Source organism: Pseudorasbora parva, chromosome 20, assembly GCF_024679245.1.
Source record: "Pseudorasbora parva isolate DD20220531a chromosome 20, ASM2467924v1, whole genome shotgun sequence".
NCBI classification, from domain to species: Eukaryota; Metazoa; Chordata; class Actinopteri; order Cypriniformes; family Gobionidae; genus Pseudorasbora; species Pseudorasbora parva.
In genome coordinates, this window is record NC_090191.1 from 43895524 (window position 1) to 43920523 (window position 25000).

General features: G+C 43.9%; 2 protein-coding genes across 3 annotated transcripts in view; both read right to left on the reverse strand.

Annotated features, from left to right (window-relative positions):
- tbk1 (TANK-binding kinase 1) overlaps nt 1-19657 on the reverse strand; it is a 21747-nt gene extending 2090 nt beyond the window's left edge. The window contains exons 1-19 of one of the 2 annotated variants that reach the window (XM_067427170.1): nt 19531-19657; nt 16901-17006; nt 14983-15123; nt 14293-14422; nt 13601-13782; nt 13021-13181; nt 12835-12945; nt 12379-12558; nt 11621-11817; nt 9456-9514; nt 9173-9264; nt 8747-8848; nt 8585-8663; nt 8309-8430; nt 4148-4224; nt 4038-4077; nt 3861-3962; nt 1165-1261; nt 855-955 (exon numbers count right to left, since the gene is read on the reverse strand). In XM_067427170.1, the coding sequence (XP_067283271.1) occupies nt 855-955; nt 1165-1261; nt 3861-3962; nt 4038-4077; nt 4148-4224; nt 8309-8430; nt 8585-8663; nt 8747-8848; nt 9173-9264; nt 9456-9514; nt 11621-11817; nt 12379-12558; nt 12835-12945; nt 13021-13181; nt 13601-13782; nt 14293-14422; nt 14983-15123; nt 16901-16987 (2060 nt within the window). In that variant the 5' untranslated portion in view covers nt 16988-17006; nt 19531-19657. Of the gene's footprint in view, nt 1-854; nt 956-1164; nt 1262-3860; nt 3963-4037; nt 4078-4147; nt 4225-8308; nt 8431-8584; nt 8664-8746; nt 8849-9172; nt 9301-9455; nt 9515-11620; nt 11818-12378; nt 12559-12834; nt 12946-13020; nt 13182-13600; nt 13783-14292; nt 14423-14982; nt 15124-16900; nt 17007-19530 lie in introns of both variants that reach the window. The other variant, XM_067427169.1, reaches the window with a different exon arrangement.
- Nucleotides 19658-21419: 1762 nt separating this feature from the next.
- c20h11orf98 (chromosome 20 C11orf98 homolog) overlaps nt 21420-25000 on the reverse strand; it is a 6834-nt gene continuing 3253 nt past the window's right edge. Inside the window, exon 4 of the mRNA XM_067427145.1 lies at nt 21420-22149. Coding sequence (XP_067283246.1) covers nt 22052-22149 — 98 coding nt within the window. The 3' untranslated portion in view covers nt 21420-22051. The remainder of the gene's footprint in view (nt 22150-25000) is intronic.

Here is a 25000-nt window from a genome sequence, read left to right on the forward strand (position 1 = left end):
TCAGTGTGAACTCGCTTCAGTGTGAACTCGCTTCAGTGTGAACTCGGCTTCAGTGTGAACTCGGCTTCAGTGTGAACTCGGCTTCAGTGTGAACTCGGCTTCAGTGTGAACTCGCTTCAGTGTGAACTCGCTTCAGTGTGAACTCGCTTCAGTGTGAACTCGGCTTCAGTGTGAACTCGCTTCAGTGTGAACTCGCTTCAGTGTGAACTCGCTTCAGTGTGAACTCGGCTTCAGTGTGAACTCGGCTTCAGTGTGAACTCGGCTTCAGTGTGAACTCGGCTTCAGTGTGAACTCGCTTCAGTGTGAACTCGGCTTCAGTGTGAACTCGCTTCAGTGTGAACTCGGCTTCAGTGTGAACTCGCTTCAGTGTGAACTCGCTTCAGTGTGAACTCGGCTTCAGTGTGAACTCGGCTTCAGTGTGAACTCGCTTCAGTGTGAACTCGCTTCAGTGTGAACTCGCTTCAGTATGAACTCGGCTTCAGTGTGAACTCGCTTCAGTGTGAACTCGCTTCAGTGTGAACTCGCTTCAGTGTGAACTCGCTTCAGTGTGAACTCGGCTTCAGTGTGAACTCGCTTCAGTGTGAACTCGGCTTCAGTGTGAACTCGGCTTCAGTGTGAACTCGGCTTCAGTGTGAACTCGCTTCAGTGTGAACTCGGCTTCAGTGTGAACTCGGCTTCAGTGTGAACTCGCTTCAGTGTGAACTCGGCTTCAGTGTGAACTCGGCTTCAGTGTGAACTCGCTTCAGTGTGAACTCGGCTTCAGTGTGAACTAGGCTTCAGTGTGAACTCGGCTTCAGTGTGAACTCGCTTCAGTGTGAACTCGCTTCAGTGTGTCTCCTGTGAGCCGGACTCACCCCAGGGTCATCTCCACCAGTGTGCTGGGACTGAGGTACGCCTGCGGTTTGATTCCTGCGGCCGTCATGGGCATCATCTTCTGGGGCAGCTGCTCCATCAGCTGGACACACACACACACAAACACACACGTTTGTTTTTGTGACATATAGGGACATTCCATAGGTGTAATGGTTTTTATACTGTGCAAACCGTATTTTCTATCCCCTTACACTGCCCATCACACACACACACACACACTCACACACACACCGTCAGTGTCTCGCTGTCATTACAGCGCAGCCACACGGACGGCATTTCCTGTTTACTCACTTTATACACGCGCTGCATGAGGAGGGTCACTTCCTGTTCCATGCCGCCGAACTGGCCAGTCAGAGACAGGAGATGCTTCCGCACGTGATGGAACTTCCTGCGAAACGAGACAGGCAGAGTTTCCATAGCAACAGAGCCAATGCGCTCACAACACGGCAGGTCATGTGACAGGGGCGTTTAATAACGGATGATACACTGCAAAACATGATGTTCTTCCTCTGGCGTTTTACAGAACACACACACATGCACACACTGCCCCTAAACCTACCCACACACACACTCACTCACACACACTCACACATAAATTTACTGGAGAAATCACTGAAGATATTAAAGGGTTAGTTCAGCCAAAAATGAAATGTCTGTCATTAACTCCTCTCCCTAATGTCGCTCCACACCCGTCAGACCTCCGCTCATCTTCACACACAGTTTAAGATATTTTATATTTAGTCCGAGAGCGTATGCAAGTGTATGCACACTATACTGTCCATGTCCAGAAAGGGAATAAAAACATCATCACAGTAGTCCATATGAGACATCAGTGGGTTAATTAGAGTCTCTTGAAGCATCCAAAATACATTTGGGTCCAAAAATAACAAAAACTACGACTTTATTCAGCATTGGCTTCTCTTCCGCGTTTGTGTTCAATCCTCAAATAAAGATTCAAACGGTTATGAATCAGCGAATCGATTCGGATAGCCAATGACTCCTGATTTCAACAGTTTGACACGCGATCCGAATCATTGATCGATTGACCCGTGACATTACCCTAACCCTGTTTATGATGGATTCTGCCGTCCATGTTTTCTGTGGCCCTAATTTAATTCCATGATATTGAATTTAAGACATTCTGATCCATTTTAAGACATTACGATTCCCAGAAACCCTGTTTGAATTATGATGCTTATGTTGAAGCTTTATGTGTTTTGAATAGACATGTTTTGCGGTGTAACTCTGCATTTAAAGCCAATAATAATAATCACAGTTATTGATCTCTGAATACATGACCTCAGAGCAACATCAGGGATTGGATAATCATCGCATTAAAGCATCAGCTCAGCTCAGAATTAACATCTCCTGATCAGTCTTCAGTCGGAAAGAAAGGACGTTTTTTGAGGAAAACATTGCAGGATTTTTCTGCACATAATGGCCTTCAATGGGAACCCACGGCTGAAGGTCCGAATCAATACAAGAAGGGCTTCACGATCCAAGAGGAATAGGGTCTGATCCAGACAAACCATCCCACATTTACAACACAAATACACATTTATACACACTCGAATGTGTGACTTCTGTGTTCGACGAATGACATCATCACGTCGGAAAAGTCATGTGACGCAGGTGGAAGCGCCAACCCCGTGTTAAAACGAACGTGCAGAGACTAAAGGCCTTTGCACACTGAGTCTGATGCGCATTAATGAACGCGTTACGGAAAAAACACGCAAAATACAAAACGACATCTTCAAGTAGACTGGCAGTATATCCAAGGTATGAGACACACACACACACACACACACACACACACACACACACACACACGGTTTACAGGGACTTGGTGTGCTATAATTATAGCTGTATTTTTGATACAGTACAATGTATGGTGGCTTTGAGTTGTCAAAACGTCTCTAAAAAAGCGTTTTTAGGGATGCGAAAACGCAGCAAATCGAACCTGTTCTGAATTTCTTTTTGACGGACGTAAGTCTCGGAGGCGGTGTGCAAGCGTGATTGACATGACGTGAGGTCGAATTTATTATTTTGACGTGTGAAAATTTCACATGCGTTTTTCGGACTCAGTGTGCAAAGGCCTTAAAGCTACACTGTGTAACTTTAGTTTATTCTCAGCTAATAACACTCAGTTCTTTCACAAATATATGTGCTCATTAAAGTATATTTACTTCTTTCACGTAATAAAGTATTCTCGTAAGTTTATAATCTGCCGTTGGAAACCCATACGGGTGAGGGGTTCGAGTGTCGGCCGCCATGTTGCTCCTCCATCTTGAAAGTACAGTAGCCACAGAGGGACATACCCGTAAACTCAAGCTTCGCCTTTCACGTTTAACACTCGATGGCACCGTGTCGAATGTGAAGAGGGGGATTGCCGTGTTAATCTTGGACTAAATCAGCCACCGTAGGGGTTAAAACGAAATCAGAATGGAGAGGTCATAAACCTTTACACCGCTAGATGAGGAATATCACACAGGGGAGCTTTAACTCAAACGCCCTTTACACACAAATAAAGGAAAGTGTGAGGAGAGCATGAGATGGAGTTTTCCGGCGCTACCACCTGCGTCACATGACCTTTCCGGCGTGATGATGTCATTCGTCAAACACAGACGTCGAGCATTCGAGGTTATAAAGTGTATAAATGTGTATTTGTTTAGTTAATGTGGGATGGTTTGTCTGGATCAGACCCTACACTGCAAAACATGCTCCTCTTACTCAGTATTCTTGTGTTGTTCCTAATCAAAATATCTGACTATTCTTACATTAAGAGAACATTACTAGACAAGCTAAAGTAATTGTCTTGTTTTGGGGAAAATAACTTGGGGCAGTGATTCGGACCTTCAGCCGTTTGTGGAGGAAAATCCTGAGATGTTTTCAGATTTCTTTCCGACTGAAGGAAGAAAGACATGACCATCTGGGATGAGATGATTGACTCTGAGCTGATGCTTTATTAACTAGACGGCGACTCTTACTTCATCCACTCCTCGCTCTTGGAGATGAAGAGCCGATATTTCATGGCACACTCGTCCGTGAAGAGAGCTCGCGCTTTGGTGGCGTGAAGAACCAGCTTTTGCCTGAAAACAGAGACGATCGTGTGATGCGCGGCACAAAACACACACACACACTCACACACACTCACACACACTCACTTGTCGAACTTGTGTATTTGTTCTTCATTATACGGCAGACCTGAGGAGACGAGACAGGGGTCAGACACACGGAGGACATGAGAAGCAAAGCTGTGGCGTGTCAGACTCACGTCTCTCGGCCTTGTCCTTCTTGAACTGCTGATAAATGGCACTGATGGCGTCCAGCAGAACTTTGATCTTCTCCACACTCCACCAGAAACACAACCACAGCATTAGCACACACATTCGTTTCGGCAGTTGGTTTCGTTAGTTTAGTCGCGTTTATTTCGTTCGTTTCGCAGTGTTCGTTTCGTTAGTTTAGTCGCGTTTATTTCGTTCGTTTCGCAGTGTTCGTTTCGTTAGTTTAGTCGCGTTTATTTCGTTCGTTTCGCAGTGTTCGTTTCGTTAGTTTAGTCACATTTGTTGCGTTAGTTTCGCAGTGTTCGTTTCGTTAGTTTAGTCACATTTGTTTCGTTAGTTTCGCAGTGTTCGTTTCGTTAGTTTAGTCACATTTGTTTCCTTAGTTTCGCAGTGTTCGTTTCGTTAGTTTAGTCACATTTGTTTCGTTAGTTTCGCAGTGTTCGTTTCGTTAGTTTAGTCACATTTGTTGCGTTAGTTTCGCAGTGTTCGTTTCGTTAGTTTAGTCACATTTGTTTCGTTAGTTTCGCAGTGTTCGTTTCGTTAGTTTAGTCACATTTGTTTCGTTAGTTTCGCAGTGTTCGTTTCGTTAGTTTAGTCACATTTGTTTCGTTAGTTTTGCAGCGTTCGTTTCGTTAGTTTTACAGCGTTCGTTTCGTTAGTTTAGTCGCGTTCGTTTCGTCAGTTTAGTAGCGTTCGTTCCATTAGTTTAGTCGCGTTCATTTTGTTAGTTTCGCAGTGTTCGTTTTGTCAGTTTCGCCGCGTTCGTTTCGTCAGTTTCGCCGTGTTCGTTTCGTCAGTTTCGCCGCGTTCGTTTCGTTATTTTTGCAGTGTTCGTTTCGTTAGTCACATTTGTTTCGTTAGTTTCGCAGTGTTCGTTTCGTTAGTTTAGTCACATTTGTTTCGTTTGTTTCGCAGTGTTCGTTTCGTTAGTTTAGTCACATTTGTTTCGTTAGTTTCGCAGTGTTCGTTTCGTTAGTTTAGTCACATTTGTTTCGTTAGTTTCGCAGTGTTCGTTTCGTTAGTTTAGTCACATTTGTTTCCTTAGTTTCGCAGTGTTCGTTTCGTTAGTTTCGCCGCGTTTGTTTCGTTAGTTTTGCAGCATTTGTTTCGTTAGTTTTGCAGCGTTCGTTTCATTAGTTTAGTCGCGTTCGTTTCGTCAGTTTAGTCGCGTTCGTTCCATTAGTTTAGTCGCGTTCATTTTGTTAGTTTCGCAGCGTTCGTTTTGTCAGTTTCGCCGCGTTCGTTTCGTCAGTTTCGCCGTGTTCGTTTCGTCAGTTTCGCCGCGTTCGTTTCGTTATTTTTGCAGTGTTCGTTTCGTTAGTTTAGTCACATTTGTTTCGTTAGTTTCGCAGTGTTCGTTTCGTTAGTTTAGTCACATTTGTTTCGTTAGTTTCGCAGTGTTCGTTTCGTTAGTTTAGTCACATTTGTTTCGTTAGTTTCGCAGTGTTCGTTTCGTTAGTTTAGTCACATTTGTTTCGTTAGTTTTGCAGCGTTCGTTGCGTTAGTTTTGCAGCGTTCGTTGCGTTAGTTTTGCAGCGTTCGTTTCGTTAGTTTTGCAGCGTTCGTTGCGTTAGTTTTGCAGCGTTCGTTGCGTTAGTTTTGCAGCGTTCGTTGCGTTAGTTTTGCAGCGTTCGTTTCGTTAGTTTTGCAGCGTTCGTTTCGTTAGTTTTGCAGCGTTCGTTGCGTTAGTTTTGCAGCGTTCGTTTCGTTAGTTTTGCAGCGTTCGTTGCGTTAGTTTTGCAGCGTTCGTTCCGTTAGTTTAGTCGCGTTCGTTTTGTCAGTTTCGCTGCGTTCGTTTTGTAAGTTTAGTCGCGTTCGTTTAATCGTGTGCATTTCGTCAGTTTAGTCACGTTCGTTTAGTCGTGTTCATTTCGTCAGTTTAGTTGCGTTTGTTTCGTTAGTTTTGCAGCGTTCGTTTCGTTAGTTTTGCAGCGTTCGTTTCGTCAGTTTCGCTGCGTTCGTTTGTTAGTTTAGTCGCGTTTGTTTAGTCGTATTTGTTTCGTCAGTTTAGTCGTGTTCGTTTCATTAGTTTTGCAGCGTTCGTTTCGTTAGTTTTACAGCGTTCGTTTCGTTAGTTTAGTCGCGTTCGTTTCGTCAGTTTAGTCGCGTTCGTTCCATTAGTTTAGTCGCGTTCATTTTGTTAGTTTCGCAGTGTTCGTTTTGTCAGTTTCGCCGCGTTCGTTTCGTCAGTTTCGCCGTGTTCGTTTCGTCAGTTTCGGCGCGTTCGTTTCGTTATTTTTGCTGTGTTCGTTTCGTTAGTTTAGTCACATTTGTTTCGTTAGTTTCGCAGTGTTCGTTTCGTTAGTTTAGTCACATTTGTTTCGTTAGTTTCGCAGTGTTCGTTTCGTTAGTTTAGTCACATTTGTTTCGTTAGTTTCGCAGTGTTCGTTTCGTTAGTTTAGTCACATTTGTTTCCTTAGTTTCGCAGTGTTCGTTTCGTTAGTTTCGCAGTGTTCGTTTCGTCAGTTTCGCCGCGTTCGTTTCGTTATTTTTGCAGTGTTCGTTTCGTTAGTTTCGCTGCGTTTGTTTCGTTAGTTTTGCAGCGTTCGTTTCGTTAGTTAAGTCGCGTTCGTTTCGTCAGGTTAGTCGCGTTCGTTCCATTAGTTTAGTCGCGTTCATTTTGTTAGTTTCGCAGCGTTCGTTTTGTCAGTTTCGCCGCGTTCGTTTCGTCAGTTTCGCCGTGTTCGTTTCGTCAGTTTCGCCGCGTTCGTTTCGTTATTTTTGCAGTGTTCGTTTCGTTAGTTTAGTCACATTTGTTTCGTTAGTTTCGCAGTGTTCGTTTCGTTAGTTTAGTCACATTTGTTTCGTTAGTTTCGCAGTGTTCGTTTCGTTAGTTTAGTCACATTTGTTTTGTTAGTTTCGCAGTGTTCGTTTCGTTAGTTTAGTCACATTTGTTTCGTTATTTTTGCAGTGTTTGTTTCGTTAGTTTAGTCACATTTGTTTCGTTAGTTTCGCAGTGTTCGTTTCGTTAGTTTAGTCACATTTGTTTCGTTAGTTTTGCAGCATTTGTTTCGTTAGTTTTGCAGCGTTCGTTTCGTTAGTTTAGTCGCGTTCGTTTCGTCAGTTTAGTCGCGTTCGTTCCATTAGTTTAGTCGCGTTCATTTTGTTAGTTTCGCAGCGTTCGTTTTGTCAGTTTCGCCGCGTTCGTTTCGTCAGTTTTGCTGCGTTCGTTTCGTTATTTTTGCAGTGTTCGTTTCGTTAGTTTAGTCACATTTGTTTCGTTAGTTTCGCAGTGTTCGTTTCGTTAGTTTAGTCACATTTGTTTCGTTAGTTTCGCAGTGTTCGTTTCGTTAGTTTAGTCACATTTGTTTCGTTAGTTTCGCAGTGTTCGTTTCGTTAGTTTAGTCACATTTGTTTCGTTAGTTTCGCAGTGTTCGTTTCGTTAGTTTAGTCACATTTGTTTCGTTAGTTTCGCAGTGTTCGTTTCGTTAGTTTAGTCACATTTGTTTCGTTAGTTTCGCAGTGTTCGTTTCGTTAGTTTAGTCACATTTGTTTCGTTAGTTTCGCAGTGTTCGTTTCGTTAGTTTAGTCACATTTGTTTCGTTAGTTTCGCAGTGTTCGTTTCGTTAGTTTAGTCACATTTGTTTCGTTAGTTTCGCAGTGTTCGTTTCGTTAGTTTAGTCACATTTGTTTCGTTAGTTTCGCAGTGTTCGTTTCGTTAGTTTAGTCACATTTGTTTCGTTAGTTTCGCAGTGTTCGTTTCGTTAGTTTAGTCACATTTGTTTCCTTAGTTTCGCAGTGTTCGTTTCGTTAGTTTAGTCACATTTGTTTCCTTAGTTTCGCAGTGTTCGTTTCGTTAGTTTAGTCACATTTGTTTCGTTAGTTTCGCAGTGTTCGTTTCGTTAGTTTAGTCACATTTGTTTCCTTAGTTTTGCAGTGTTCGTTTCGTCAGTTTCGCAGTGTTCGTTTCGTCAGTTTCGCCGCGTTCGTTTCGTTATTTTTGCAGTGTTCGTTTCGTTAGTTTCGCCGCGTTTGTTTCGTTAGTTTTGCAGCATTTGTTTCGTCAGTTTCGCAGTGTTCGTTACGTTAGTTTGGCAGTGTCTGTTTCGTCAGTTTTGCTGGTTAGTTATACAAGGCTACCAAGAAGTAAAATTTCAGGACTTAAGTCGACATATAGCCCTAATATTAGCTGTAGGTTAGAGAGCACTCACTTCCTGTCTTCCGGATGCGTTCCCACCTGCAGAGTCCAGCTGTCAGTCAGGCTTCCTCCGGGCAGGAACATACTACTGATGTCCTGAAGAGTCTGCTCCATGGAGGCCAGAGAGCTGGACAACTGAGAGAGAGAGAGAGAGAGAGAGAGAGAGAGAGAGAGAGAGAGAGAGAGAGAGAGAGAGAGAGAGAGAGAGAGAGAGAGAGAGAGAGAGGAGTGAGGAGAGTAAAGAGATGAAGCTAGCCTTCAGACGACACGAGACTCATCCGCAGCTCACCCGCATCACCTTCTTCCTCATGTCCCGAATCTCATCGTACTCCACAGACAACATGTTGCCCTGCATCAGAACCTCACACCTGGAACACACACACACACACACAGGTCATGAAGGCGTGAGATCTCGCTCAGGGCTCCGTCTGAACTCACGGATGTCACTCACAGCTGCTCGGTTCTCTCCAGTGATTGGCTGCAGAAGTTGCACACGTGAATCACCTCCGCCTTCTTGTGCACCGTCTCGCCGTACTCGTCTCGGATCAGCTCACTGCAACACAACAGCCCATTAACAAACCTCCGCAGAGTCATCATCATAAAATAAGATAAATAATCTGCCAATGGGGTGAGAAAAATAATCTTAATTCAAACAGAAAACAAGATTCAAACAGTTCTCCTCTGGCCTATTAACACACAGTGGAGGATTATTATTCTGGACACCTTACAGGTCAGAGGTCATATTAGAGCGGAATATTCGAGAGTTCAGGGTATCACGCCGGAGACGGGTTTATTGAGGATGCGGCGTCGATCACACAAGAGTATGAATACATGAAAGATCGGAGTTATTGCACCAGAGACGGTTTATTGAACTCACTTCAGGCCTCGGACGGCTTTCCTCACCAGCTCCTGGTACAGAAGCAGAGAATCGGACGTCTTCCACAGATAGCCCACGTCACCTGCGAACGTCTGAGCAGAAACACGGCTGACATCTTTACTAACATGCTGAAAGCATCAAAATATCCCATGAATCAACTCAAAAGCTCCAGCAGCAAACTCAGGATCTCACGCAATCACGGTGTCGTTTAATAACCGGCTGCTGCCACCTCAGATTTGATCCATGACTCACAGAAATACGGATTCACAGCCTGTCATCTTACCTTAGCATAGCTGGCGTCCAAATCCAGGTCGTAGCGCGGCTGTACTTTAGGTGGGCTGGCTGCAAACACAGGTGACATCATCAGTGTTATGGGTGAGGAAATACACGTAATCAGATTACTTCTGTGATATAACGCGTTAAGTAACGTAATCAGATTACTTCTGTGATATAACGCGTAAAGTAACGTAATCAGATTACTTCTGTGATATAACGCGTAAAGTAACGTAATCAGATTACTTCTGTGATATAATGCGTAAAGTAACATAATCAGATTACTTCTGTGATGTGACGCGTAAAGTAACATAATCAGATTACTTCTGTGATGTGACGCGTAAAGTAACCTAATCAGATTACTTTAGTGATGTGACGAGTAAAGTAACGTAATCAGATTACTTTAGTGATGTGACGAGTAAAGCAACGTAATCAGATTACTTCTGTGATGTGACGAGTAAAGCAACGTAATCAGATTACTTCTGTGATGTGACGAGTAAAGCAACGTAATCAGATTACTTCTGTGATGTGACGAGTAAAGTAACGTAATCAGATTACTTCTGTGATGTAACGAGTAAAGTCACGTAATCAGATTACTTTTGTGATGTGACGCGTAAAGTAACATAATCAGATTACTTCTGTGATGTGACGCGTAAAGTAACCTAATCAGATTACTTTAGTGATGTGACGAGTAAAGTAACGTAATCAGATTACTTTAGTGATGTGACGAGTAAAGCAACGTAATCAGATTACTTCTGTGATGTGACGAGTAAAGCAACGTAATCAGATTACTTCTGTGATGTGACGAGTAAAGCAACGTAATCAGATTACTTCTGTGATGTGACGAGTAAAGTCACGTAATCAGATTACTTCTGTGATGTAACGAGTAAAGTCACGTAATCAGATTACTTTTGTGATGTGACGAGTAAAGTAACGTAATCAGATTACTTTAGTGATGTGACGCGTAAAGTAACGTAATCAGATTACTTCTGTGATGTAACGAGTAAAGTAACGTAATCAGATTACTTCTGTGATGTGACGAGTAAAGTAACGTAATCAGATTACTTTAGTGATGTGACGAGTAAAGTCACGTAATCAGATTACTTCTGTGATGTGACGAGTAAAGTAACCTAATCAGATTACTTCTGTGATGTGACGAGTAAAGTAACGTAATCAGATTACTTCTGTGATGTGACGAGTAAAGTAACCTAATCAGATTACTTTAGTGATGTGACGAGTAAAGTAACCTAATCAGATTACTTCTGTGATGTGACGAATAAAGTAACGTAATCAGATTACTTCTGTGATGTGACGAGTAAAGTAACGTAATCAGATTACTTCTGTGATGTAACGAGTAAAGCAACGTAATCAGATTACTTCTGTGATGTGACGAGTAAAGTAACGTAATCAGATTACTTTAGTGATGTGACGAGTAAAGTAACGTAATCAGATTACTTCTGTGATGTGACGAGTAAAGTAACCTAATCAGATTACTTTAGTGATGTGACGAGTAAAGTAACCTAATCAGATTACTTCTGTGATGTGACGAATAAAGTAACGTAATCAGATTACTTCTGTGATGTGACGAGTAAAGTAACGTAATCAGATTACTTCTGTGATGTAACGAGTAAAGCAACGTAATCAGATTACTTCTGTGATGTGACGAGTAAAGTAATGTAATCAGATTACTTTAGTGATGTAACGAGTAAAGCAACGTAATCAGATTACTTTAGTGATGTGACGAGTAAAGTAACGCATTACTTTATAAAATTAATGATTAATATTTCAAGTTGCTTTTTTTAAGTAATGCATGAGTTATTTTAAGTTAAATTAATTAGCTTTTTTTTTAAACGACTGAATTAATGTTCTCATCTCCATAACAAAGTCACTTAAGTAACAGAACAAAAGTAACAAAACGCATTACTTTCAATAAAAGGGTTGTAAACTGGGTAATATAGTGCGTAATGCTCTGAGATTGTACGTGTATACAGGCTGTGTTGTTAAAAGAACTGGATGGGATGGAGACTCGGCTGAGAAAGAGTAACGTAGCGCATTACTTTACGTTACTCTTAATGGCAAGTAATGCGTTACGTTACTCTTTCTCAGCCGAGATCGCGATCATTATGAGCAAACATCACATGACTGATCAGCTCAGGATTGCAGCGTCAGACTCACGGTCCTCAAACATTAGGCCGACCGTGTTGACCGGGTCTCTGCTGAGGAGCATGATGGGGTTTTCTCTGGAGGTTTTGGGGAAGGTCTGAGCCTGACGATTGGGGTCCAGATTAAGACGCCGGCCCTCGTAAAGGAAGTCCTGATGGGACGGCGTAATGTTGGTCCGTCTGAAGAGCAGCTCCTGAAACAGGTTCGCCCTGAGCGAAAACAAAATATCAGGCTAGAGTTAACGCTTTAAATTAAAGGGCTCAAGTGTGTGTGTGTGTGTGTGTGTGTGTGTGTGCACCGAAAAAAATGCTTATTATTTAGTGTTTTTTTCTTGTTTCCAGTCCATATATCTAAATATTCCTAAATCAAGATGCATTTACTAGATCAGTGAAATGACATAAGATATTTTCTTGTTTTCTCAGGAAAAATATCAAAAGATTTCAATCAGAAATAAGATTATTTTTCTCACCCCATTGGCAGATCATTTTGCCTGTTTAAGCAAAAACTCACTTCATTTTGATATTATTTTCAACAAAACAAGGAAGAATATCTTCTGTCGGTTTACTGATCTAGTAAATGCATCTTGATTTAAGAATTGTTAGACATTTAGACTGGAAACAAGACAAAAATACTGAGTAAGAAGAGTATTTTTTGTAGTGTGTGTGCATGCGAGTGTGTGCGTGAGAGAATGTGAGTGCAAGTGAATGTGAGTGAGTGTGTGCAAGAGTGTGTTTGAGTGAGTGTGTGTGTGAGTGTGTGTGTGAGCTCACGTGTTGTATGTGTGTATGTAGATGTGGTGGAGCGTGGCCTGCTGCAGACTGAAGACGTAGACTACGATGCGGTGTAAGATATCGCTGGTCTCCGCAAAGAACTGGTCGAAGCCCCAACATTTCTCCTGGTCTGCCTCTAGGATGTTGGCCAGGACCGGCGTGAGGAGACTCTGAAGACCTCTGAAAACACACACACACACACACATCGTCAGACACGCGTCTCCCCACACACACACACTACACTGCACCTACCCATCACAGGAAACATTCTGCATTTTTACTTTAAAAAAAAAACACTCCTCCTGTGTGATTTATAAGCCTTTTGTAAAGTGGGGACATGGGTAATGTCCTCATATTTCACCCTCTCCTGTAATACCTGTGTCAGACCCATGGCATTATACACATTTGAGTCCTCATGTCACAAAAACATGCCCACACACACACACTCAGACTCACTTTGAGAGGCTGCAGGAGATGGGCATCTCTGAGCTCCACTCGATCTTCCCGTTCTCAAACTTCTGATGTCCTGAGATTGCGCCCGAAGGCTTCTCTGTGATGATCTTATACCTGCAGACATCACAAACCATCAGCGGACAGCAGAGGCTGAGCAGCGGAAGCTGAGGTGTGTTTGACGGCACCTACATGACTTCTTTGTTCCTGCGCGGCCCTTCGAAGGGTCTGAAAGGCAGGCTGCCGGTGGCGGCGTGATAAAACGTGACTCCGATGCTCCACAGATCCACCGTGGCTCCGTATTTCTTCTGGTGATCTTTCCTCAGCACCGCTCGCTCGTACATGTCCGGATGCTGCGGACACAGAGATGTTTATGTTAGCTGGGTACAAACAAGTAACGAGCGTTACGTAATCAGATTACTTCTGTGATGTGACGAGTAACGCATTACAAGTAACGTGCATTACGTAATCAGATTACTTCTGTGATGTGACGAGTAACGCATTACAAGTAACGAGCGTTACGTAATCAGATTACTTCTGTGATGTGACGAGTAACGCATTACAAGTAACGTGCGTTACGTAATCAGATTACTTCTGTGATGTGACGAGTAACGCATTACAAGTAACTTGCGTTACGTAATCAGATTGCTTCTGTGATGTAACGAGTAACGCATTACAAGTAACGTGCGTTACGTAATCAGATTACTTCTGTGATGTAACGAGTAACGCATTACAAGTAACGTGCGTTACGTAATCAGATTCCTCAGCTCACCAGATATTCCTCTGTGCCGTAGAGAGACACGAACTGCTCATCGTCTTCCAGCTCGCGCGCCGCTCCGAAGTCGGTGAGTTTATAGACGGATCGTCCATCTTCTCCAATCACACGCATGATGTTCCCCGGCTTGATGTCTCGATGCACGATGCCGTACTCTCTCAGGTGATTCATTCCTGCCACTGTCACAGGACCGTATTTTACATTTAGCAGACGCTTTTATCCAAAGCGACTTACAACACTGCAAAAAATGCTCTTCCTACTCAGTATTTTTGTCTTGTTTCTAGTCAAAATATCTAGAAATTCTTAAAACAAAAAGTATTTACTAGACAAGCAATTGTCTTATTTTGGGGGAAAAATTACTCAAAATTAAGAGTTTTTTGCTTAAAATATGATAAATAATCTGCCAATGGGGTGAGAAGAATAATCTTGTTTTCTGTTTGAATTAAGATTATTTTTCTCACCCCATTGGCAGATTATTTATCTTATTTTAAGCAAAAAACTCTTAATTTTGAGTAATTTTTCCCCCAAAATAAGACAATTGCTTTTGCTTGTCTAGTAAATATTTCTTGTTTTGAGACTTTTTAGATGTTTGGACTAGAAACGAGATAAAAATACTGAGTAAGAAGAGCATTTTTTGCAGTGTGATTTGAGATTGTGTTCATTCATCCACACCTGAGTCTAAAGCTTACCGACGTCCTGCAGAACGATGAGGAACTCGTCCTCCGGGAGCCCGTAGGCATTGGTCGGCTCTTCCAGCACCGTATAAAGGCTTCCGCAGGGACAGTACTCCATCACCAGCACCTTATGGCGCGTGTTGGACTGACACAAACACCAGCATTACTCAGGAGGACAACAGAACAATGACATTCGGTGTTCGTAGTTTAGAGCGAACTGGTATTACAGGTTACACACAAAGGGGAAGTAAAGAACATACACTGCAAAAAAATGCTTTTCTTACTCAGTATTGTTGTCTTTTTTCTAGTCCGAACATCTACAAATTCTTTACAAAGTATTTACTAGACAAGCAAAAGTTATTGTCTTGTTTTGGGGAAAATAACTCTAAATGAAGAGAGTTTTTGCTTAAAATAAGATAAATAATCTGCCAATGGGGTGAGATAAATAATCTTATTTCAAACAGAAAACAAGATTATTTTGCCTGTTTTAAGCAAAAACTTATTTTGATTTGATTTTCAACAAAACAAGGAAAATCTCATGTCGTTTTACTGAGCTAGTAAATGCATCTTGATTTAAGAATTGTTAGATATTTAGACTGGAAACGAGACAGAATAACTGAGTAAGGAGCATTTTTTGCAGTGCTCGAACACTAAAGTGACGTTATTCCTGCATAAGCGGCTGACTTTACAGGTGCGTCGGCTCACCTCCTCCTCGACGGCGAAGAGCTTCACGATGTTCTTGTGGTTCAGTTTCTTCAGCACCTCAAACTCCCTCATCTGGACGTCCAGCGGGCGCAGGAAGCTCAGGTTATTGAACACTTTGACGGCGTAGAGATCTCCGGTTTTCTACAGAGAGGTTTTCAATGTTATAAACGTACACTCAGAGTTCAGGAAGGAACGCTGAGAGAACAGAATAATGGATAAAAAAGCAAGAGTGAATCAGAATCCACCTGCAGCATTTAAAGGGGTGTCTGCATGCGATGTGACTTGTGTAACTTTAGTTAGCGTGTAATGTCGCTGCTTGAGCATTAACAGTCTCTGCAAAGGTTCAGCGCTGAACGTTCACTGCAAACGGAGATATTGTCTTTTAAAGTGACGGCAGTTTATTGCCTACAAAAATGGCCGGTTTGGACTACAACGAGCTTCTTCCTGGGTTGGTGACATCATAAACCCTTGCGGAGTGGAATAAAGGTAAAATATAAGAAAAATACAGTGTTTAAAAAAGAAGAAGTATTAAGACATGTTATACGGCGCCCCATAAACACAACCAAGCCTAGAAAAAATCACGGAACTCGTCATCTTTAACGAACTCTGTTGCTTAGTTACGAGCATCCCATAACCGTTTAGACTGACCTGTCAATCATCACACAGTTAAAATCATCAACAGTCTGTTTAATCTCCTGCCGTATCGGAGAGAAATGCAGCCGCACACACACACACACACACACACACACTCTCGCTCGTTGATCTGCTGTGTGTGTGTCTTTAATGCAGAGACTCTCCTCATGTGTTTGCAGTTTAAATATAAAGACGCTTTAAAAGTTAAAGGCCAAACGTATCATCACTAAAGTTCTCAATGCTGCTGCAGATGAAATATAATGAGGATAACACTGAACAAATATCTTTAGTCAGGTTAAATACTGATCATTGATCACTCTAACCTTTATCTAAACCTACCTAACCGTCAGACTCGCACATCCGCCATATTTGTAGTTTTTAAACACTTTTTATCCGCGTTTGTAGTTCTAATCAAATCCTCGTTTAACTCGCAGTGGGTTGTGGGTAATATCAGCCGTTAGAGTGCACATCGATCCGTACTTCGCATTCGGACTGGAAATAGTAAACCATCATCCGGGTATCTTTGGGATACTCTTTCAGCATACTGCGATTTTGGACACACTAATTCTAATTTCGAATACTATTTAATATGGATAGTGTGTGAATTTGGCTGCAGGGATGTTCTCAGAACAATCAAAACATCCAGTTTTTAAAACATTATGCGAACGTTGAGGGAACATTACTTCTGAATGCTCTCTGAAACAAGTAGTAACATGTAAAAAAAACAATGTTTTTGTTCTAACATTATTAAAGACCGGACGGATCCACTGCAACAAATGCATTCCTTAAAATAACTCAAAGTTAAGAGAGTTTTTGCTTAAAATAAGCAAAATAATCTTGTTTTCTGTTTGAATTAAGATTATTTTTCTCACCCCATTGGCAGATTATTTATCTTATTTTAAGCATTTATTTGAGTTATTGATTATTTTGAGTTATTTTTCCCCAAAACAAGACAATTACTTTTGCTTGTCTAGTAAATGCTTCTTGTTTTGAGAATTTAGATGATTGGACTCGAAACAAGACAAAAATACTAAATAAGAAAAGCATTTTTTGCAGTGTAACTTTAAATGAACTTTGAACAAACGTTCTATTAACGTTACTGGCAGAAGGTTTGCTCATAACTTGGCCAGAACAATCCCTGTTTGCTGGGTTCTGATTTAAGGGGAATTAAACACTAATAAAGGCGCTTGAAATGACATTTATCAGTCGTTGAGTGACGACAGGTTTTCAGCTCAAAGTAAACGATGTTAAAACTCATAGCTTGCGTAACATAAGCTGGCGATACCTTGTGTCTGCCGCGGTACACGTTGGCAGTGGCTCCCTGACCCAGCAGGTCGGTCATCATCCACAGGTAATTCGACGTACTCTGCATGATGACTCTGTAGATTCACCTGAGAACACACGACACATTCATGAGGATCCGAGGAAAACTTCTGTGATGTGACGAGTAACGCATTACAAGTAACATAATCAGATTAATTTTGTGATGTGACGAGTAAAGTAACGTAATCAGATTACTTTAGTGATGTGACGCGTAAAGTAACGTAATCAGATTACTTCTGTGATGTGACGAGTAAAGTAACGTAATCAGATTACTTCTGTGATGTGACGAGTAAAGTAACGTAATCAGATTACTTCTGTGATGTGACGAGTAAAGTAACGTAATCAGATTACTTCTGTGATGTGACGAGTAAAGTAACGTAATCAGATTACTTCTGTGATGTGACGAGTAAAGTAACGTAATCAGATTACTTCTGTGATGTGACGCGTAAAGTAACGTAATCAGATTACTTCTGTGATGTGACGAGTAAAGTAACGTAATCAGATTACTTTTGTGATGTGACGAGTAAAGTAACGTAATCAGATTACTTCTGTGATGTGACGAGTAAAGTAACGTAATCAGATTACTTTTGTGATGTGACGAGTAAAGTAACGTAATCAGATTACTTTTGTGATGTGATGAGTAAAGTAACGTAATCAGATTACTTCTGTGATGTGACGAGTAAAGTAACGTAATCAGATTACTTTTGTGATGTGATGAGTAAAGTAACGTAATCAGATTACTTTTGTGATGTGATGAGTAAAGTAACGTAATCAGATTACTTCTGTGATGTGACGAGTAAAGTAACGTAATCAGATTACTTCTGTGATGTGACGAGTAAAGTAACGTAATCAGATTACTTCTGTGATGTGACGCGTAAAGTAACCTAATCAGATTACTTTAGTGATGTGACGAGTAAAGTAACGTAATCAGATTACTTCTGTGATGTGACGCGTAAAGTAACGTAATCAGATTACTTTAGTGATGTGACGAGTAAAGTAACGTAATCAGATTACTTTAGTGATGTGACGCGTAAAGTAACGTAATCAGATTACTTTAGTGATGTGACGAGTAAAGTAACGTAATCAGATTACTTTAGTGATGTGACGAGTAAAGTAACGTAATCAGATTACTTTAGTGATGTGACGAGTAAAGTAACGTAATCAGATTACTTTAGTGATGTGACGAGTAAAGTAACGTAATCAGATTACTTTAGTGATGTGACGAGTAAAGCAACGTAATCAGATTACTTCTGTGATGTGACGAGTAAAGTAACGTAATCAGATTACTTCTGTGATGTGACGCGTAAAGTAACGTAATCAGATTACTTTTGTGATGTGACGCGTAAAGTAACGTAATCAGATTACTTCTGTGATGTGACGAGTAAAGTAACGTAATCAGATTACTTCTGTGATGTGACGAGTAAAGTAACGTAATCAGATTACTTCTGTGATGTAACGAGTAAAGTAACGTAATCAGATTACTTTTGTGATGTGACGCGTAAAGTAACGTAATCAGATTACTTCTGTGATGTGACAAGTAAAGTAACGTAATCAGATTACTTTTGTGATGTGACGAGTAAAGTAACGCATTACAAGAAACATAATCAGATTACTTTTGTGATGTGACGAGTAACGCATTAAAAGTAACATGCATTATGTAATAGATTACTTCTGTGATGTAACAAGTAAAATAATGCATTACTTTATAAATTTCCATTTTAATACTTGAGTAACTTTTTTTAAAGTAATGCACGTTACTTTCAGTGCCAATAGTTACTTTTTTAAAATGACTGAATTATTATTTTCGTCTCCATAATGTGGTCGCTTAGACAAGCACGGGCACAGAAGCACAAAAGTAACATTACACTGATGTACACTGGGTAATATCACCCATTATGTTTTGAGATCTTTGATGCGTGTTATATAAGCTGTTGTTAGGAGAACTTCAATAAAAAACAACACAATACATGATCATGCCGGTTTGGTCAATAATTCAGCACTATTGTGTTTTTTCAGGCATTAATATGTTTATTAAATGCAATGGCAGCCCAGTTGTTTAGTTTCGTAACACTTTAGCTTTCATTTTCCTGATAATTAACGCGCATGTTTAGTGTAATAATGAGGATGTTGTGAAATCAGCTGCGGGATTGTTTTTCGCCGTGACGTCACAGATATGCGGGAATTTCCCGCATCAGCGCGTGATTCTTTCGCTATTTTTGCGCGAAACTAACATCAAATGAGTTAAAGTGAGGTAAAAGCAGAAGCCAGACGGATTCGCGAGGTTTATAGCATCTGTCCGGATCGCTAAACCGTGGGAAACTGAAAGTACACTGAATATAAACACGCATAAAGTGAATATGTGGCGGTTTATTATCGTCCGGTGACACGAGATGTGATTGAAGAGATCGATAATATCCGCGAGCCTGCTTTTATTCCGTTTAATAAATTAATAAATACACACCAGTCAAAACATCGCGTTGTTCGGCCTAACATCAGATTTATAAAGTAAACAGCGATATAATAAATGACATGCGCGCAGTGCGATGATTATATGAGTGATTTAATGTCAGTATTTGATGTTTATGTTCTCACCTCGAGAGCACGAAAGTCTCTTCCGCTTCCAGTGTTTTCATCACATGAGACTGGGCTGTGTGCGCACTGCCCGTACTGCACACTACCCGTACTGCGCATGCGCACTGCCCGTACTGCACACTACCCGTACTACGCATGCGCACTGCCCGTACTTCACAAATAGCCGTACTGCGCAGCTTCACACAACCGTAAATATCATAATAGAGGAACGCTTGCCTTACGCGTCCGCCATTTTGAGGTGAAAGCGACTTGTCCTCGCTTCTATGGCAATATTAGCTGAAAACTTAGAACATTTGCTCTCTAGAAATCATAGTTTGGGTTGAAATTATTTTAAGTTTAAGTTAGCATTAAAAATATTGAATTAATATCAACATATTGATAAATTAAGGACATTAGAAAAATTGGGAATGTTGTACAATAAATATAACGGGAATATAACAGCGTGACTGTTTTTGCAGTATTTTCTTATATTAATGTCCTTAAAGCAAGACTATGTAAACAAATATAACTGCAACTGTGTCCAAAAGTGGCAATTATGTTCTGTGAGATCATCATGTTTGTAGCGTGATCCAGAGGATTAAAACGTAGGGTGAATTCTGGGTGACTGGGACACTTTTTGCCATTGAGATGAATTAGAAAAAGTGTCCTAATCCCCCGACAATATACACATCATTCAGGCATAACATTATGACTGGTGAAGTGAATAACACAAATTATCTCCATCACAGCTCCTGTTAGTGGGTGGGATATATTAGGCAGCAAGTGAACATGTCCTCAGAGTTGATGTGTGTGAAGCAGGAGAAATGGGCAAGCGTAAGGATTTGAGCGAGTTTGGCCAGATTGTGACGGCTAGACGACTGGGTCAGAGCATCTCCAAAACTGCAGCTCTTGTGGGCTGTTCCCGGTCTGCAGTGGTCAGTATCTATCAAAAGTGCTCCAAGGAAGGACCAGTGGAGAACCGGCCACAGGGTCATGGGCGGCCAAGGCTCATTGATGACCGTGGGGAGCGAAGGCTGGCCCGTGGGGTCCGATCAAACAGACGAGCTACTGGAGCTCAAACTGCTCCAGAAGTTAATGCTGGTTCTGTTGGTTCTCTGGTGTGTGTGTGTGTGGCTTACCTGGGGAACACATGGCCCCAGGATGCACAATGGGAAGAAGGCGAGCCGGCAGAGACAGTGTGATGCTTTGGCCAATGTTCTGCTGGGAAACCTTGGGTCCTCCATCCATGTGGATGTTACTTTGACACGCTCCACCTACCTAAGCATTGCTGAGACCATGTTCAGCCTTTGATGGAAACGGTATTCTGGTGGCTGTGGCTCTTCCAGCAGGATAATGCTCCTGACACAAAGCACAAATGCTTCAGGAATGGTTTGAGGAGCACAACAACCAGTTTGAGGCGTCGACTCGGCCTCCAGATTCCCCAGATCTCAATCCAATCGAGCATCTGTGGGATGAGCTGAACAAACAAGTCCCCACTTACAGGACTTAAAGGATCTGCTGCTAACATCTTGGTGCCAGATACCACAGCAACCTTCAGGGGTCTAGAGGAGTCCATCAGAGACGGGTCAGCAACACAATATTAGGTCATAATGTTATGCCTTATCAGTTGTTTTTTTAAGCTAAAACTACCTCAAATGCGTACTTTAGGCAGGTGGCATAACATTTACTGATGACTGAATGTGAGAAATGTTCTATTTGGCTGCGAGATTTCTACACTTTTGTGAAACTGATGAAAGGCCAGATTTGTCACACTGATAGTTTTTGCAGTGGATCAACATATGATCATTCATTGATAAGCAGATTAATAACACTATAGTATGTGCTCATCATCGTGACGGTGACAACGCTTCTGAATCAACGAGGCTGTACATATTAATGGACATGACAAGTTTATTAATGGTTTTTATAGCATTTATTTAATCAAATATACAGTAAAAACAGTGAAATATTACTCCAATGTGGAAGTCAGTGTCACATGATCCTTCAGAAATCATTCTAATACAAGGATTCGATGCTTAAGAAGCGTTTATGATTATTATCAGTTCATAATTCTGTGGAAACTTTGATCCATCAACATTCAAAAGTCTAAACTAATACTTATATTCATCAAGGACTAAAGACATTTATAATGTTATACAAATCTATTATAATTAAATGCTGTCTTTTGAACTTTCTACTCATCAGAGAATCCTGAGAAATAAAATGTATAATCATAAATGTTGCTTGAGCATCAAATCCTCCTATGATAATGCTGTGTGAAGGGTCATGTGACCCGTGTGTGTGTATGGGGCAGTTTATTCACATCGATAAACACATCAACACTTCTTTAATTCACACTGATGAAGATCCAGAAGGAAGACTGACGAGTAACGACGATCAGATATTAATACAGTCTCGGCTCATAAACGACTCGTGCTGTCGCTCTCTCAACACACACACACACACACACACACACACACACACACACCAAAAGATGTGTGAAAGATGTTTTTGAATGAGTCCAAACAGGAGAAGAGCGGCCTTATTCCACATCCATCACTTCCACCGCAGGTTTCCTGGCGCTCTGTGTGGGTTTCTCCAAGGGCTTCTCTGAGGCTTTCTCTGTGCTCCTCATCTGGTCTGTGAAGAGAAGAGAACCATTACATTAGAGGAAGGGCGTTAGAGGAGGCGCGTTAGAGGAGGCCCGTTAGAGGAGGCGCGTTAGAGGAGGCGCGTTAGAGGAGGCGCGTTAGAGGAGGCGCGTTAGAGGAGGCGCGTTAGAGGAGGCCCGTTAGAGGAGGCCCGTTAGAGGAGGCGCGTTAGAGGAGGCCGGTTAGAGGCGGCCCGTTACAGGAGGCCCGTTAGAGGAGGCCCGTTAGAGGAGGAGCGTTAGAGGAGGGGCGTTAGAGGAGGGGCGTTAGAGGAGAGGCGTTAGAGGAGGCCCGTTAGAGGAGGGGCGTTAGAGGAGGGGCGTTAGAGGAGGCCCGTTAGAGGAGGCCCGTTAGAGGCGGCCCGTTAGAGGAGGCGCGTTAGAGGAGGCCCGTTAGAGGCGGCCCGTTAGAGGAGGCCCGTTAGAGGCGGCCCGTTAGAGGAGGCCCGTTAGAGGAGGAGCGTTAGAGGAGGGGCGTTAGAGGAGAGGCGTTAGAGGAGGCCCGTTAGAGGAGGCCCGTTAGAGGAGGCCCGTTAGAGGAGGCCCGTTAGAGGAGGCCCGTTAGAGGAGGCCCGTTAGAGGAGGCCCGTTAGAGGAGGCCCGTTAGAGGAGGCCCGTTAGAGGAGGCCCGTTAGAGGAGGCCCGTTAGAGGAGGCCCGTTAGAGGAGGCCCGTTAGAGGAGGCCCGTTAGAGGCGGCCCGTTAGAGGAGGCCCGTTAGAGGAGGAGCGTTAGAGGAGGGGCGTTAGAGGAGAGGCGTTAGAGGAGGCCCGTTAGAGGAGGGGCGTTAGAGGAGGCCCGTTAGAGGAGGCCCGTTAGAGGAGGCCCGTTAGAGGAGGAGCGTTAGAGGAGGGGCGTTAGAGGAGGGGCGTTAGAGGAGAGGCGTTAGAGGAGGCCCGTTAGAGGAGGCCCGTTAGAGGAGGGGCGTTAGAGGAGGCCCGTTAGAGGAGGCCCGTTAGAGGAGGGGCGTTAGAGGAGAGGCGTTAGAGGAGAGGCGTTAGAGGAGAGGCGTTAGAGGAGGCCCGTTAGAGGAGGGGCGTTAGAGGAGAGGCGTTAGAGGAGGGGCGTTAGAGGAGGCCCGTTAGAGGAGGCCCGTTAGAGGAGGCCCGTTAGAGGAGGCCCGTTAGAGGAGGGGCGTTAGAGGAGAGGCGTTAGAGGAGGCCCGTTAGAGGAGGCCCGTTAGAGGAGGGGCGTTAGAGGAGGCCCGTTAGAGGAGGCCCGTTAGAGGAGGGGCGTTAGAGGAGGCCCGTTAGAGGAGGCCCGTTAGAGGAGGCCCGTTAGAGGAGGCCCGTTAGAGGAGGGGCGTTAGAGGAGGGGCGTTAGAGGAGGGCCGTTAGAGGAGGGGCGTTAGAGGAGAGGCGTTAGAGGAGAGGCGTTAGAGGAGGCCCGTTAGAGGAGGGGCGTTAGAGGAGGGGCGTTAGAGGAGGGGCGTTAGAGGAGGCGCGTTAGAGGAGGCGCGTTAGAGGAGGGGCGTTAGAGGAGGGGCGTTAGAGGAGGCCCGTTAGAGGAGGCCCGTTAGAGGAGGCCCGTTAGAGGAGGCCCGTTAGAGGAGGGGCGTTAGAGGAGGGGCGTTAGAGGAGGGGCGTTAGAGGAGGCCCGTTAGAGGAGGGGCGTTAGAGGAGGCCCGTTAGAGGAGGCCCGTTAGAGGAGGCCCGTTAGAGGAGGGGCGTTAGAGGAGGCCCGTTAGAGGAGGCCCGTTAGAGGAGGCCCGTTAGAGGAGGCGCGTTAGCGGAGGCCCGTTAGAGGAGGGGCGTTAGAGGAGGCCCGTTAGAGGAGGCCCGTTAGAGGAGGCCCGTTAGAGGAGGGGCGTTAGAGGAGGCCCGTTAGAGGAGGCCCGTTAGAGGAGGCCCGTTAGAGGAGGCCCGTTAGAGGAGGCCCGTTAGAGGAGGGGCGTTAGAGGAGGCCCGTTAGAGGAGGGGCGTTAGAGGAGGGGCGTTAGAGGAGAGGCGTTAGAGGAGGGGCGTTAGAGGAGGCCCGTTAGAGGAGAGGCGTTAGAGGAGGGGCGTTAGAGGAGGGGCGTTAGAGGAGGCCCGTTAGAGGAGGCCCGTTAGAGGAGGCCCGTTAGAGGAGGGGCGTTAGAGGAGGGGCGTTAGAGGAGAGGCGTTAGAGGAGGCCCGTTAGAGGAGGGGCGTTAGAGGAGGCCCGTTAGAGGAGGCCCGTTAGAGGAGGCCCGTTAGAGGAGGGGCGTTAGAGGAGGGGCGTTAGAGGAGGGGCGTTAGAGGAGGCCCGTTAGAGGAGGCCCGTTAGAGGAGGGGCGTTAGAGGAGGCCCGTTAGAGGAGGGGCGTTAGAGGAGGGGCGTTAGAGGAGGGGCGTTAGAGGAGGCCCGTTAGAGGAGGCCCGTTAGAGGAGGCCCGTTAGAGGAGGCCCGTTAGAGGAGGCCCGTTAGAGGAGGGGCGTTAGAGGAGGCCCGTTAGAGGAGGCGCGTTAGAGGAGGCGCGTTAGAGGAGGGGCGTTAGAGGAGGGGCGTTAGAGGAGGCCCGTTAGAGGAGGGGCGTTAGAGGAGGCGCGTTAGAGGAGGCCCGTTAGAGGAGGCCCGTTAGAGGAGGCCCGTTAGCGGAGGAGCGTTAGAGGAGGCCCGTTAGAGGAGGGGCGTTAGAGGAGGCGCGTTAGAGGAGGGGCGTTAGAGGAGGGGCGTTAGAGGAGGCGCGTTAGAGGAGGCCCGTTAGAGGCGGCCCGTTAGAGGAGGCCCGTTAGAGGAGGCCCGTTAGCGGAGGAGCGTTAGAGGAGGGGCGTTAGAGGAGGCCCGTTAGAGGAGGCCCGTTAGCGGAGGAGCGTTAGAGGAGGGGCGTTAGAGGCGGCCCGTTAGAGGAGGCCCGTTAGAGGAGGCCCGTTAGAGGAGGCC